The 15,270-nt window shown below is 63.1% G+C and overlaps 1 protein-coding gene across 2 annotated transcripts; it reads right to left on the reverse strand.

Moving 5' to 3' along the window:
- Positions 1–69: 69 nt before the first annotated feature.
- On the reverse strand, positions 70–9,238 carry GRK2 (G protein-coupled receptor kinase 2). 2 transcript variants are annotated; one of them, XM_054200578.1, is made up of 21 exons: positions 8,902–9,238; positions 7,642–7,718; positions 6,905–6,978; positions 6,461–6,562; positions 6,303–6,377; positions 5,747–5,808; positions 5,385–5,436; positions 4,954–5,045; positions 4,454–4,553; positions 4,242–4,320; positions 3,991–4,121; positions 3,430–3,524; positions 3,246–3,353; positions 3,101–3,167; positions 2,830–2,930; positions 2,616–2,682; positions 2,444–2,539; positions 2,192–2,354; positions 1,949–2,085; positions 1,621–1,731; positions 70–1,200 (listed from the first exon to the last, which is right to left on the reverse strand). In XM_054200578.1, the coding sequence occupies exons 1-21, from the start codon at positions 9,012–9,014 to the stop codon at positions 1,039–1,041; spliced, it is 2,064 nt and encodes a 687-aa protein (XP_054056553.1). In that variant the 5' UTR covers positions 9,015–9,238; the 3' UTR covers positions 70–1,038. The 2 variants fall into 2 exon arrangements, with proteins under 2 accessions (XP_054056553.1, XP_054056552.1); XM_054200577.1 differs by having other exon boundaries at positions 71–1,200; positions 1,621–1,734; positions 8,902–9,237.
- Positions 9,239–15,270: the final 6,032 nt, after the last annotated feature.

Raw genomic sequence — 15,270 nt, forward strand, 5'->3', positions numbered from 1 at the left:
CACCCCGCAACGAGGTGGAGCCGGATGGTGTTTTCCCAGATTTTTATTATAAAAACTCTTTTTCTTTTTTTTTTTTTTTTTTTTTTGGCATTCTCACGTCTCTGCTCATTAAAATCTCATTCACCAGCGGCCCCGGCCCTGCCCGGTGCCACCCCCCGCCCGCCCCTGCAGCAGAGCGACCAGAGACCAATATTTACAGATGCTGCCAGGGAATGGGGCGGGCAGGGGGTGGGGGACACCCTGCCCCTGCGCCCACCAGCTGGGGACCGGGGCTGGCGTCACATGAGGCTGATTTGGGGGGGGTCCCACCTGCTCCTCCCTCCTCCTCGGCCATCCCCTGCCCCCCCAGCTGAGCACTGCCACCCCACAGCTCGAGGTGGGGGGAGGCAGGGGGCTGGCAGGAGGGGTAGGGGCACAGCCGGAGGACAGGGGGAGGAGGACACAGGGGACCCATGGCACAGTATTTACAGGGGGTCCCCCCCCAGGCACACACACATACACACACACTCACACACACATCAAGGACTTGGCACCCACACGACAGGCACAGCCGAGCCGGGACACGGCGGCTACCAGGGAGGTGGGCAAAGGCTACGGGTGAGACGAGCTGGCCGGTTCCCTGCCCGGCTGGAGCTGGGCACCCACTTGCCCCATTTTGGCACACACAGCGGTGGCGAAGCAGGCGGGCACGCAGAGAGGGGGGCGTGGGGGCTGCCTTCATCTTAGCCGGAGAGTTCGTAGAGGAGTTGGGGGGACACGGGGGGAGGACCCTGGGGAGAGGTGCTGAGCTACACCGCGTGCCCAGCGCCAGCTCCGTGCTGGAGGCTGGGAGGGGACGGCAACGCTGCAGCCGTGCCCGCTCCGCAGCCGGCGGGTGAGACTGACACCAGGCGTCCTCCTGGCCCCGGGACGTAGAGGGGGTGACAACGACGAAGAGGAGCAGGGGCACGCAGGAACCCAACCCAATAAATTAGAGGCGGGGTGGGAAGGGGGGTGGGGGGGGGGGAAAGGAGGGGGCGCGAGCGCGCGGGCAGCGGGTCAGAGCCCGTTGGCGGAGCGCTGGATGAACGGCACTTTGCTGAGCTCCACCACGGGCGAGCGGGGCTTGTTCTGCATGCGCGGCACCCGCTGCAGCAGCTGCTGGGCCTGGCGCTGGGCGTCCCGCAGCTCCTTCCGCCACTGCACCAGCTCGGGGTCGCTCTGTGCAGGCCAGGGCACGGGGTCAGGATGGGGCTCCCCAGGGTGCCAGGGCAGGGTACAGGGTGGCCAGGGGGGACCCCGGGGTGCCACGGCTCTGGGGTTCCCCCTAACTTTTAGTATTCATGCCCCAGGATGGCTAAATGTGCAGGGCTAGTGGCTAGCAGTTGGCATGAGAAGGTGGTTGGCGCCCAGCTGGGGATGGCTAGTGATACCCCGGAGGTGGCTAGCACCCAGCAGAGGGGATGGCTAGCAGCTAGCAGGAGGTGGCTAGAGCCCAGCAAAGTCGCTCTCCCAGCAGGAGCAACTGGCACCCAGGGGAGATGGCCAGCAGGGGTAGGAGGAGGCTAGTGCCTGGCAGGGGTGGCCAGTGACCCCAGGGAAGGGTGGTCAGCCCCAGCAGGTGACCCGGGGCACACTCACATCGCACTGCAGCACGAACTGCTTGCCGCCGCGGATGCGGAGCAGGATGCACTTGCGCTCCTTCACCTGCGTCTCCTCCACCGAGTCGATCTCCTCCATGGTGAGCAGGGACTGCTGGGGGGACAGGCTCAGCCCGGCCCTCGCCCCCAGACCTCCGTGCCCCCCCTCCAGACCTCCCCTACCTGCCCCCCTACCCCTCGCAGCACCATGTCTGCTTGTGCACATCCCTCACCCCCCGTGTCCAGCACACCCTGATGCCCGCCAGTGCCAGGGTGCACCCGCTGGCCCCGCACTGCCCTGTGTGTGTCCCCCCCCTCGCCCGCCTTACCGGCGACTCGCCCTCCCCGCGCCACTCCAGGCGGTTGGGGAAGAGGTAGAAGTAGCGGCGTTGCCACTGCGTCAGGAAGGGGTTGCCCAGCTTGGCCATGTACCCGTGCATGATGCAGTCCTTGCCCATGGCGTACTCTGTGCGTGCCGCGCCGGGGAGAGGCAGGGTCAGCCCGGGGCAGGGGGCCAGGCAGAGCTGAGGGGGTGGCAGGGGTTGGGGGGGATGACACCCGGCCCCACTCACCCTCCTCATGGCCCAGCTGCTTGTTCTTGGCCTTTTTGCGAGCCTCCAGCTTGTCGGTGTCGGCGTTGACGGCTTCGAAGACGGTCTCCGTCACCTCCTGCTGCCACCGCTCCGAGATGGTGAGGGGGAAGTTGCGGTAGAGCTCCTGGTCGCTCTCCAGTAGCTGGCAGGCAGGGAGGCATCGGCGGGTCAGGGGGCTGCTGCCACCTCAGCCCTGCCACGCTCATCCCCTCTGCAACCCCCCCCAGCTACCTTGATGCCCTTCGTGTCCTCCTCATCGAAGGAGCCGATGTCGAAGGCGTCGGCCGCATTCACCTCGCCGCGGGGTGGGATCAGGGGCGGCGGGTACTGCAGGCAGGAAAGGAGTTTTAGAGCAGTGGCTGCCGGTGCTCCCGTGCCCCTTCCCGGGCATTGTGCCCCTCACCTTCTGCAGGAAAACCATCTGCCAGTCCAGGCCCTTGAAGAAAGGCTCCTCCTTCACCTCCTGAGCCCTGGGGAGCGAGGGGAGTGAGCACTGCAGGCACCAAGCTGCTGCACCAGCACACCCTCCTTCCCTGCCTGCCTTCTGCTCCAGCCCCGGTGCACGCCGTGCCCACCAGGACTCAGCCCCGGTGCCCGCCGTGCCCATCGTGACTCACCCCCGCCCCATGCAGCCCAGCCGCCGGTTGACATCTCGCTGCAGCAGCCCCTCGAGCAGGGAGCGCAGCTCGGGGGAGAAGGAGTCCGGCAGTTCGACGGCCTGCGGGAGAGGACATGGTCATTCACACCGTGAGCACGCAAGCCCCCCTGCAGACCCCCACCAGTGCATGGCAGGGGCGGGCACAGCAGCAGAGGGGTGCTCATGCCCTCTCCACACCTGCCTCAGCCCTCCTGGGCACAGGGGGTAAGGGCCGGGGTGCCCCAACTCACCATGGTGAGGGTCATACGGTCGATCTCGTGCTTGTCCTTCGTCTTGTGCTGCCGAAAGGGGCTGTGCCTGCGGCCGTGAGGGGAGAGGAGAACTCAGTGGTGCCCACCCGTGCCCACCTGCGCCCACCCGTGTCCACAGGCTCACCCCCGGAGCAGCTTGAAGAGCATGCAGCCCAGCGAGAACCAGTCGGCGCTGCTGTCGTACGCCACTCCTTTCTGCAGCACCTCCGGAGCCATGTACCCATGGGTGCCCCTGCAGGGGCACAGAGTGGGGTCAGGGGCTGTGCCAGGCAGGCGGGCAGGGCAGGCAGAGGCGCAGGCACACTCACACACTGGCATGGGGCTTCTTTTTGGAGAAGTCGCAAGCCAGGCCCAGGTCTGAGATGCGGACGTGCCCAAACTCGTCCAGGAGGATGTTTGCCGGCTGCCAAGACACCGTGCCACCCTTGAGCCCAAGGGTTGCCCATGGGCACAGGGTGGGCAGCGAGGCTGGGGGTGCCCACACCGGTCAGAGTGGGGTGCTCTGTGAGATTTGGGGGTGTTCGTGGGACTGCGAAGTGACGGTGGAGTCTGTGAGTGCCCCCCCCAGGTCTCAGGATGCCTGCGGGGTCCCAAGGGTGCCCATGGAGTCTGGGGGGGTTCCTGAAGGGTCAGAGGTGCCCATGGGAACTGGGGGTGCCCTCTGGGCTTGGGGAGTGCCCACAGTGTCTGAGGGCTCCTGCAGGGTCTGTGGGCGCCTGTGACACCTGTGGGTGCCCACAGGGTCCTGAGGGGATGCTCTACAGGGCCCGGGGATGCCAATGGGGACTCTCGACACCTGCAGGGTCTGAGGATGCCCGTGGGGGTGTGGGTGCTCGGGATGTCTGCAGGGTGCCCGTGGGGTCGGTCACCTTGAGGTCACGGTACACCACAAAGCGGCTGTGCATGTGCTCCAGGCCCAGGATGATCTCGGCCGCGTAGAACCTCATCTCCGCCTCCGAGAAGACGCCATGCTGGGACAGGTGATAATGCAGGTCTCCCCCTGCGGTGACAAGGGCCAGTTGTCAACCTAGCACTGTCCTCTGCAGCCCTTTGAGCCCGTGGCTCAGGCCAGCCATGGCCCTGGGGCCAGGGATCAGCCACTGGGTCCCTTGGGACTCACCGTTCATGAGGTCGAGGATGAAGCTGAGCTTGTCGGGTGTGTGGAAGGCGTACGACATGCAAACGATGAAGGGGCAGTCCTGGCAGGAGAGATGGGGTCACACAGGGCCAGCGGTGGCCCGGGAACACCCTCCCTCACCGTCCCTCTCCCCTCGCTCGTGCCACCGCCTGCAGCCGGGCTGCCAGCCCTGCCCGATGCCTGTGTCCCCTCACCCCGGTGCTGACAAGGGACAGCATGATGCGCTCGTTGAGGGCCAGGGTCTCGCCCTGCTTCATCTTGATGCGTTTCTTGTCCAAACACTTCATGGCGTACCTGGGGGCAAAGAGTCCCTGCAGGGTCTTGCTGCTGCCCGTGGCCTCGGTGCCACAGCCCACCTCTGCCCATGGCCACGGTCCCACGTCCCTCCAGCGCCACCGCCGTGCCGCCACAGCCCTGCCCTGCCCACGGTTCCTCCAACCACAGCCACACCGTCGCATCCCTCCACTGCCAGCACCCACGGCCACATCACCGTATCCGGCTACCACCCACGGCCGTGACGTCCCCGTATCCCCCAGAGACCCGTAGCCATGGCAATCCTTCTGCAACCCCCTAAACATCTGTCGTCACGGCAACACCACTGCAGCTGCCCTCGGGACCACCACCACGGCCCCAGTGCCCCGCCACATCACAGGCGGATCCCTCTGACCCCCCGTGACCAAGCAACCCCTGTTACATTTTTCCCGTATCTGCTTTCCGGCAGCCGTAGACCTCCCCGAAACCGCCGCGGCCGATGATTCGGTGAACGCTGAAGTCGTTCATGGTGAGCTGGAAGGGGGTGAGAAGGAGGCAGGGGTGAACCTGGACGTCTGGGTGCCACAGCACCTGCCCTGCACCAAGAGCTGTGTGTGTTCGTGCTGGTGGGGGGCCCCCCCACACCCTGCCTCAGTTTCCCCAGGTGAGGAACACGGTGGATGCTCCACATGTCCCTGTGAGCATGGTCAGGTGTGGGAGAGCCACCTGTGAGTGAGTGAAAGCCCCCGGGGGTGTGCGAGGGTGCCCGCACCAGCCCTAGTGAGCCCTGGGGCAGCAGCCTTGTCACTGTGCCCACATTTCCCCTCCCTGGAAGTGCCCGGGGTGCCCCGAGGCGCAGGGGTCCCTGCTCACATGGATGTTCAGCTCCACGTTCTTCCACTGGCAGAACCGCGTGAACTTGTCACTGCAACGAAGCACAGAGAGGGCAAGAGTGGAGCCCCTGGAGAGACCCCCCGCAAGACCCATCTCAGGGCAGAAGGGCCCCTTGGACTTGTCCGGAGACAGGCAGCACCCCCCGGAACCCCCGTCTGGGAACAGAGGGACCCTGGGCCAGACCTGGGGATGAGAAGAGCCCCCTGAGTCCCTGGTCTGGAGACAGACACCACATGAGCTCCTATCTAAGAAGGGACCCCTGGCCCCGCTCTGGGCCAGGAGACCCTGGTCCCCAGTGGGATGGGACACCCCGATTCACGTGGGAGTATCCCCCATCTCACCTCTCAATGAATTTCTGGAAGATGCCCCCACGCAGGTTCTGGCAGATCTCCTCAATGTAGGGCTGGGGGGACACAGGACTCAGTGCTGGGTCTCCAGGGCCACCCAGGTCACCCGCACCCCTCAGGTCCGATCACTACGTGAGGTCTCCTCCACCCCTGGGATCTCACATATCCCCACACTGGCACCTTGCCACTGACAGGCCCCTGGCTTCTGCCACCCAGGGCCACCTGTGTCTCTGGGGACCCCAATGTCACCATCCCGTGGACCACACTGTCACCCTAGGTCACCTCTATATCCAGGGTCCCAATCACCACCTTCTGATGAGCCCCCCCGTCTTAACTCCAGCCCCGAGCCCCATGAGGACCCCCAGCAATCCCCCTCACTTCCAACCTGCCGGGGAGCCCCTCACCATCCCTTGGGGTCCCTCTACCTTCTGGGACACCCCACCACCTCCAGGGGCCTCTCTCACCACCCTCTCACCAGCCCCTCATAAGGATTAACCCTCCAAGTACCAGGGGTGGCAGGGACCCCCTCTCTGTCCCGGGTAATGCCCACCTGGAAGAGGTCTGGGGGCACCTGCTTCTTGCTCAGGCGGCTCTGGACATGCTCTGTGGCACTCTTGGAGAAGGGCTGTGAGGCAAGATGTGACTGTGTTACCCTAGGCAGAAGGGACAGGGGCACAGGGACAAGGCCTGCACAGCAACGGCACTCACGTGGGAGCAGGCCAGCAGCTCCTTCATGATGTAATGGTCAAAGATGTGGCGGCTCTTGGCGGCTCGCTCCTCCTCTGAGTCCAGCTTCTCGTACTTCTTGATCTGGCAAGGGCACAGCTCCCGTGGCACAGGGGCAGGCAGCCCCCAGGCCTGCGCCAACACTGGGCACAGCCCTCACCCCACACAGGGCTGGGCTGCCCCTGGGACCTGGTACACCAGGAAACACGGCCCCAGCCCCTCTGGGTACCACATCCCGTGGACACCCCATGGTTATCACGTCCCCTGGGGACCCAGAGCATCACCTCCTGGCCCCCCGGGCACTGTCTCCCTTGAGTAATCCGCATGCTTTTGGTAACACGTCTGTGTGCATTGTAGGTACCAAATCCCACCCTCAACCCTCCTCATGACCACGGGGATCCATCCAGGTGGATCCCCCCATCTCACCTCCTCATAAAACTCCATCAGGGGTTTGGCCTCCTCTGCCTGGTTAAAGGCGAAGTCCCGGAAGAGCAGGTACCCTGGCAGGGACGGAGCCATGGTGTGAGAGCTGCCTGCCCCAGGGCAGCAGTGTGTGCCCCAGAGCCCAGGCCAAGGGGGACAGGGATGTCCCCTGGGCCTGCCTGTCCCCACGGCCACTCCCATGCCAGGCTCGGGGAAGTGCCAAGCTGGAGACTGGCCAGGGTTTGGCAGTGAGGCAAGGACATGGGGAGGAGCAGTGCCACAGGGCACGGGTGCGGTGAGGTAGTGAGAAGATCGGTGCAGTGGGGCAGCTATGGGGCAGGGGCACAGGCGGGCACTGTGGAACAGGCTGCCGTGGGGCGGACGTGCCCGGAAACCACTAGAGCCGGCAGGAGGAAGTGAGAGGCGCTTCCTGCCCCGGACGGTTAGCGCCGACACTTGGGGAAGTGACGGGGCGGGGGACATAGGGTGGGGGACGTGGCGCAGGGGGTTGTGTCACGCAGCCCCCAGGCACCTCTGCCCAGCCCAGGCCCACAGCCCCCTTGCTTCCCCCAGGCCATGCCAAGGGCAGAGGGGAATGGCCACAGCCACTACCACCGTCACCGCTGCCACCAATCCAGCCCCCAAGCCCTCCCACGCTGGTTCCGTGTTTGTGGGCGCTCTTCCACGTGACCTCCCTTGTGTCCCCTGTGTTACCCGCAGCCCCTGTGTCCCCATCTCACCGATCTTCTGCGTGAAGATCTTGTCGAACGTCACCTCTCCCCGGTCCTCCAGGTACTTCTGCATGACGCTGCGGATGCTGGGGAGACACCGGAGGGGCTCAGCACGCCGCCTGCCCCCGTGCCCCCTGGCAGACACCCCCAGTATCCCCCATGCCTGCCCTGTACCCACCGTGCCCCTCCTCTCCTGCTCCTCCTGTGTCCCCAAGCCCTGTTGGCATGCGTGCCCTCCCATCTTGTGTGTCCCCCCTGCCAACTGTGACATGTTGCTGGGCCCCGGTGAGGGTCAGGCACAGCGTGCCCCACACGCTAGGGTTCAAGGGAGGTTGGGGAGGAGGCTACCCCCCAAAAATTCCTCCCCGCTGCACAGCGTGCTGTGCTGCTGCCTGCCACGCTGTGCTGTGTGCGGTGCGTGTGTGTGTTTGTGCAAAGGGAAGTTGTGGAGCGGGTTGTGTGGGCAGGAGGGGGTGTGCGCGCGAAAGCAGCAACGGCGTGGGGGCGGCGGGGAGCAACACAACGCGGCATGTGTGTGTGCACAGGGCTGTCAGGGTGACCAGCTGAGCCCCTGCGTGCGTGCTGATGTACTCCACGTGTGCACGTGCGGCCACATAGAACCACAGAATGGTTTGGGTTGGAAAGGACCTTAAAGCCCACCCAGTGCCACCCCCTGCCCTGGGCAGGGACACCTCCCACCAGCCCAGGTTGCTCCAAGCCCCGTCCAACCTGGCCTTGAACCCCTCCAGGGATGGGGCAGCCACAGCTTCTCTGGGCAACCTGGGCCAGGGGCTCACCGCCCTCACAGCCAAGAATTTCTTCCTCAGATCTCATCCAAATCTCCCCTCTTTCAGCTTAAAACCCTTCCCCTTCGTCCCATGGCTCCCCTCCCTGCTCCAGAGTCCCTCCCCAGCTTTCCTGGAGCCCCTTTAGGGACTGGAAGGGGCTACAGGTGTGTGCATGTGTAACCACACGTGTGCGTGTGCATGCAGCACCCCCAGCCCCCAGCACACACGTGTGTGTACACACACACACACACACACACACACACACGGCTGCGGGGGTTGCAGGTGTGCCGGGATGGCGTGTTGCTGCGCACCGGGGACAGGCAGGGCTGGGTGTGACTGCGTACCGGAGAGGGAGTGCCCGTGTGCCGCGCAGGTGAACCGGGGCCGGGGGAGGGGGGGGGGTGCCCAGCTTGGCCGCATCAGCCGGGGCCGGACCGCGACCGGGCAGCGGCGGGAGGGTTCCGCGGCGGCGGGGCCTCACCTGGGCTCGGGCAGGAGGATCCTCTTGCTGGCGCGGGCGGCGGGCGCAGCGCGGCTCTTCTCCATGGCCATCAGGTAGCTCACGTCCGCCAGCACCGCCTCCAGGTCCGCCATCTTGAGCCGAGCCCCGCCGCCGGCTACCGCCGGCCCCACCGCCCGCCGGCCCGGACCCGACCCGCCGCCGGACCCGGAACCGGAACCGGGACCCGGAACCGGAACCGGGGGCGGACCCGGAACGGTCGGCGGCGGGGACAGGCCGGGCCCGGCCCGGCCCGGCCCGGCGTGTGTGTGTGGGCCCAAGCGGCGGCGCGGCCTCAGCGGCGGGGGGCCATGGCGGGGGGAGAGGGGAGGGGAGGGCCTGAGGGGAGCGCGTGCCTGTGCGCGTGTCCCCGCGCGTGTCCCTGCGTGACAGGCGGTGCTGGGGGCGGGGCCTGCGCGCGCCCCTCCCATCGCTCCGCCCACCGGCGCGCGGCCGGACAGCGTGGAGGGGGGGAGTGTGTGACACTGTGTGTGTGTGTGTGACACCGGGTGTGTGTGTGACACTGGGGTGTGTGTGTGACAGTGTGTGTGTGTGACACCGTGTGTGTGACACCGTGTGTGTGTGTGACACCGTGTGTGTGTGACAGTGTGTGTGTGTGACACCGTGTGTGTGTGTGACAGTGTGTGTGTGTGACACCGTGTGTGTGTGTGTGACACCGTGTGTGTGTGACAGTGTGTGTGTGTGACACCGTGTGTGTGTGTGACAGTGTGTGTGTGTGACACCGTGTGTGTGTGTGTGACACCGTGTGTGTGTGTGACAGTGTGTGTGTGTGACACCGTGTGTGTGTGAGACAGTGTGTGTGTGTGACACCGTGTGTGTGTGTGTGACACCGTGTGTGTGTGTGACAGTGTGTGTGTGACACCGTGTGTGTGTGAGACACCGTGTGTGTGTGACACCGTGTGTGTGTGTGACAGTGTGTGTGTGTGACACCGGGTGTGTGACACCGTGTGTGTGTGAGACACCGTGTGTGTGTGACACCGTGTGTGTGTGTGACAGTGTGTGTGTGTGACACCGTGTGTGTGACACCGTGTGTGTGACAGTGTGTGTGTGTGACACCGTGTGTGTGTGTGACAGTGTGTGTGTGTGACACCGTGTGTGTGACACCGTGTGTGTGTGAGACACCGGGTGTGTGTGTGACAGTGTGTGTGTGTGACACCGTGTGTGTGACACCGTGTGTGTGTGTGACACCGTGTGTGTGTGAGACAGTGTGTGTGTGACAGTGTGTGTGACACCGTATGTGTGACACCGGGTGTGTGTGTGACACCGTGTGTGTGACACCGTGTGTGTGTGACACCGTATGTGTGACACCGTGTGTGTGACACCGGGTGTGTGTGTGACACCGTGTGTGTGTGAGACACCGTGTGTGTGTGACACCGTGTGTGTGTGTGACACCGGGTGTGTGTGACACCGTGTGTGTGACAGTGTGTGTGTGTGACACCGGGTGTGTGTGTGACACTGGGGTGTGTGTGTGACAGTGTGTGTGTGTGACACCGTGTGTGTGACACCGTGTGTGTGTGTGACACCGTGTGTGTGTGACAGTGTGTGTGTGTGACACCGTGTGTGTGTGTGACAGTGTGTGTGTGTGACACCGTGTGTGTGTGTGACACCATGTGTGTGTGACACCGTGTGTGTGACAGTGTGTGTGTGTGACACCGTGTGTGTGTGTGACACCGGGTGTGTGTGACAGTGTGTGTGTGTGACACCGTGTGTGTGTGACACCGGGTGTGTGTGACACCGGGTGTGTGTGTGACACCGTGTGTGTGACACCGTGTGTGTGTGACACCGTGTGTGTGTGAGACACCGTGTGTGTGTGACACCGTGTGTGTGTGTGACAGTGTGTGTGTGTGACACCGGGTGTGTGACACCGTGTGTGTGACAGTGTGTGTGTGTGACACCGTGTGTGTGTGTGACAGTGTGTGTGTGTGACACCGTGTGTGTGACACCGTGTGTGTGTGAGACACCGGGTGTGTGTGTGACAGTGTGTGTGTGTGACACCGTGTGTGTGACACCGTGTGTGTGTGTGACACCGTGTGTGTGTGAGACAGTGTGTGTGTGACAGTGTGTGTGACACCGTATGTGTGACACCGGGTGTGTGTGTGACACCGTGTGTGTGACACCGTGTGTGTGTGACACCGTATGTGTGACACCGTGTGTGTGACACCGGGTGTGTGTGTGACACCGTGTGTGTGTGAGACACCGTGTGTGTGTGACACCGTGTGTGTGTGTGACACCGGGTGTGTGTGACACCGTGTGTGTGACAGTGTGTGTGTGTGACACCGTGTGTGTGTGTGACACCGTGTGTGTGACAGTGTGTGTGTGTGACACCGTGTGTGTGTGTGAGAGACACCGTGTGTGGGTGAGAGACACCGTGTGTGTGTGTGACACCGGGTGTGTGTGTGACACCGGGGGTTGTGTGACACCGTGTGTGTGACACTGTGTGCGTGTGTGAGAGACACCGTGTGTGTGACACCGTGTGTGTGTGTGTGACACCAGGTGTGTGACACCAGGTGTGTGTGAGACACCGTGTATGTGTCACTGTGTGTGTGTGACACCGTGTGTGCGTGTGACACCAGGGGTATGTGTGTGTGACACTGTGTGTGTGTGAGACACCGTGTGCGTGTGTGACACTGGGGTGTGCGTGTGTGACAATGTGTGTGTGTGAGACACCGGGGGGGGTGTGTGACACTGTGTGGGGGTGTGTGACACCGGGGGTTGTGTGACACCGGCCGTGTGTGTGACAGCACGAGTATGTGACACCACAGGTGTGGGACACTGGGTGTGGGACACCCTGGGTGTGGGACACTGGGTGTGTGAGTGACACCCTGTGTGTGGGACACTGGGTGTGGGACACCCTGGGTGTGGGACACTGGGTGTGTGAGTGACACCCTGTGTGTGTGACAGCGGATGTGGGAGACGAGGCGTGGGTGACACTGTGGGTGGGTGACACCGTGGGTGTGGGAGACCAAGCATGTGTGACATCGTGGGTGGGTGGCACCGGGTGTGTAGGACACTGTGTGTGTGTGACATCAGGTGTATGTGACACTGTGGTTTTGTGTGACATCGGGTGTGGGACACCATGTGTGACTCCATGGGTATGTTGACACCGGGTGTGACACCGGGTGGGGTGTGACACTGGGTGTGACAGCAGATGTGTGACACTCTATGTGTTACACTGTGGGGGTGTATGACCCCAGGTGTGTGTCACACCATGGATGTGTGACAGCAGGTGTGTGACACTGGGTGTGTGTGGCACCATGGGTGTGTGACACTGGGTGTGACGCTGTGTCTGACACTGCTGGGGGTGTGTGACACAGGACGTGGGACACTGTGTGGCACCATGGGTGTGTGACGCCGTGTGTGGCACTCCACACATCACACTGTGCGTGTGACACCGGCTGTGACCGTGTATGACAGCGTGTGTGGCACCGTGCAGCACCACCCGTGTGTGTGTGCGCACACGCGTGTGACAGCGGGTGTGACCACGTGCGGGTGACACCGTGTGACACGTGGGTGACGCTCTGCGGGGAGGATGGCTGTGGCTTTGCCCCCCTGTGGAGGAGGATGCGCACCCACAGGAGACCTCGGCCTTGTCACCCTCAATGTCGCCTTGGTGGCCCGGTGGCCCAGAGCCAGCCCTGGAGGAGCTGGAGGTGATGGGGACGTGGGGACAGCTGCCACCACCATCCCCCAGGAGATGATGGGGCACAGGGACAGCTGCCACCACCACCCTGTAGGAGATGATGGGGACAGCTGCCACCACTCTCCAGGAGATGATGGGGACAGCTGCCACCACCACCCTGTAGGAGATGATGGGGACATGAGGACAGCTGCCACCACCACCCTGTAGAAGATGATGGGGACACAGGGACAGCTGCCACCGCCACCCTGTAGGAGATGATGGGGACATGGGGAGAGCTGCCACCACACTCCAGGAGATGATGGGGACATGGGGAGAGCTGCCACCACACTCCAGGAGATCATGGGGACAGCTGCCACCACGACCCCCTAGAAGATGATGGGGACGCAGGGACAGCCGCCACCATCACCCTGTAGATGATGAGGACATGGGGACAGCTGCCACCACCACCCCCTAGAAGATGATGGGGTCAGCTGCCACCGTCACTCCGTAGGAGATGATGGGGACAGCTGCTAGCACCCCCCAGGAGATGATGGGGCACAGGGACAGCTGCCACCATCACCTCCTAGAAGATGATGGAGACATGGGGACAGCTGCCACCACGACCCCCTAGAAGATGATGGGGACGCAGGGACAGCCACCACCATCACCCTGTAGATGATGAGGACATGGGGACAGCTGCCACCACCATCCCCTAGAAGATGATGGGGTCAGCTGCCACTGTCACTCCGTAGGAGATGATGGGGACAGCTGCTAGCACCCCCCAGGAGATGATGGGGCACAGGGACAGCTGCCACCATCACCTCCTAGAAGATGATGGAGACATGGGGACAGCTGCCACCACGACCCCCTAGAAGATGATGGGGACGCAGGGACAGCCGCCACCATCACCCTGTAGATGATGAGGACATGGGGACAGCTGCCACCACCACCCCCTAGAAGACGATGGGGACATGGGGACAGCTGCCACCACGCTCCAGGAGATCATGGGGACAGCTGCCATCACCCTCCAGGAGATGATGGGGACATGCGGACATGGGGACAGCTGCCACCACCACCCTGTAGAAGATGATGGGGACACGGGGACAGCTGCCACCGCCACCCTGTAGGAGATGATGGGGACATGGGGAGAGCTGCCACCACCCTCCAGGAGATGATGGGGACATGGGGACAGCTGCCAGCCCAGGGCGTGGGTGGCCGAGGAAGCCCCGGTGCTGGGGGGGGGGGGACGGGGGGGGGGGGGGACAACGCACAGGAGGTCCCCAAGGCCTCCTGTCCCCCCGCCCCTCCACTTCCCTCGCAGACGCAGAATTTCGGGTTTTCTTTAAATCTTTCCCCCCCCAAAAAAATTCCCCCCCCCCCCCCCAGGAAACAAAATATTTTCCCTCCAGAGGCCGGTACCTCTCCCCCCCCCCCAGTTCCCCCCCCCACAAACATCTCTCCCAGCCCTGGGGTAACACGCTCCGAGCAAAGCCCCTCTCTAAAAACCGGACAACGCAGAGAAAAAGGGGGGGAAAAAAGCCCCCAAAAATGAAAATAACGGAAATAAAAATTACCATTTCCTCCCCCCCCCCCCCGCCAGCCCCCCAACCAAGACACCCCCCCCCCCCCCCCCCAGCCCCACTGAGAGAGCGAACGCCGTGGTTTTGCTTTTACCCTTAATGCTTACATTTAATTTTAAAGCACAAACATCAGAGATGGACTCTAAATCGCCAACAAAAAAATATATATTTACAATATTTCTCCAAGGGGGGGGGGGGGTGTGGTGGGGGGAAGGGAAGGATGGGGGTTGGGGGGGGGGGGGGGGTTTAAATCGAAACGAAACAAAAAAAAAAAACACAACCAAATCCTTAAACATTTGTGACTTTTTCTCGCCGTTGTGGTCGCTGGGGAGCAGTCTGGGGTGGGTTTTTAAATCACTAAGTGATTTTTTTTTTTAATTTTTATTTTTTAATATATATAATTCTCTTTTTTTTGTTTTCTCCCTTGTGGATTTTCACACCCCCCCCCCCCCCCCCCCGCGCCTGCTGATGGGTGTGGATGGGGGGGGGGGGGGGGGGCCGGTGACACGCCGGAGTCGGGACACAAGTGACACGCAGGCACCGGGGGGGGGGGGAAGGCTGGTTGCCCCCCAGCTCGGCCGCTAGCCCCCGAGGCGAAGGGAGGGGCCCCCCCGCTCCCTCCCCCCCCCCAAACTCTACCCCAATTTTCTTTCTCGTTGCGAAACTCCAAAAAAAAAAAAAAAAAAAAAAAAATTAAATGAAATAAAATAAAAATCAATCCAAAAAAAAAAAAAAAAAAAAGCTTCCCGATTCTTCCGACGTCTTTTCCCGGGAGCCGCGGCCACCAGAGACTAAGGCAGGTGGCCCCCCCCCCCCCCACCCCGCTCCGCTTTTCCGCTCGCCCGGGGGGGCTTTTCCTGCTCAAAGCCATTGTCCCCTTGTGTGTCCCCCCCCCACCCCACCTCCTCCGGAGGGCCGTGCCACCAGCCCGCCCCCACCCCCCTCACCCCCCCCCCCGGGCAGAAAGGGGGGGCGGCCGGCTCTCCTCCCTTATTGCTTCTGAAGCAGGCGGGGTGGGGGGCGCAGGGACCCCCGGCCACCCTCTGCGGGGCTGGGGACAGGTGGCACTTGGGGGCGGGGGGGGGGGGGGGGGACACACACGACACACACCGGTTTGTGCTATCTGTAGGC

The sequence above is a fragment of the Rissa tridactyla genome, chromosome 4 (assembly GCF_028500815.1).
Source record: "Rissa tridactyla isolate bRisTri1 chromosome 4, bRisTri1.patW.cur.20221130, whole genome shotgun sequence".
Taxonomy (NCBI): Eukaryota; Metazoa; Chordata; class Aves; order Charadriiformes; family Laridae; genus Rissa; species Rissa tridactyla.

Bases quoted from the DNA above. Each gene is read 5' to 3' on its own strand.
- GRK2 (XM_054200577.1), bottom strand. From the start codon at position 9,014: ATGGCGGACCTGGAGGCGGTGCTGGCGGACGTGAGCTACCTGATGGCC. The intron at 7,719-8,901 runs GTGAGGCCCCGC...GTGTCTCCCCAG, and splicing joins ATCCTCCTGCCCGAGCCCAG to CATCCGCAGCGTCATGCAGA. The intron at 5,046-5,384 runs GTGAGCAGGGAC...ACCCCCTTCCAG, and splicing joins ACGTGGAGCTGAACATCCAT to CTCACCATGAACGACTTCAG.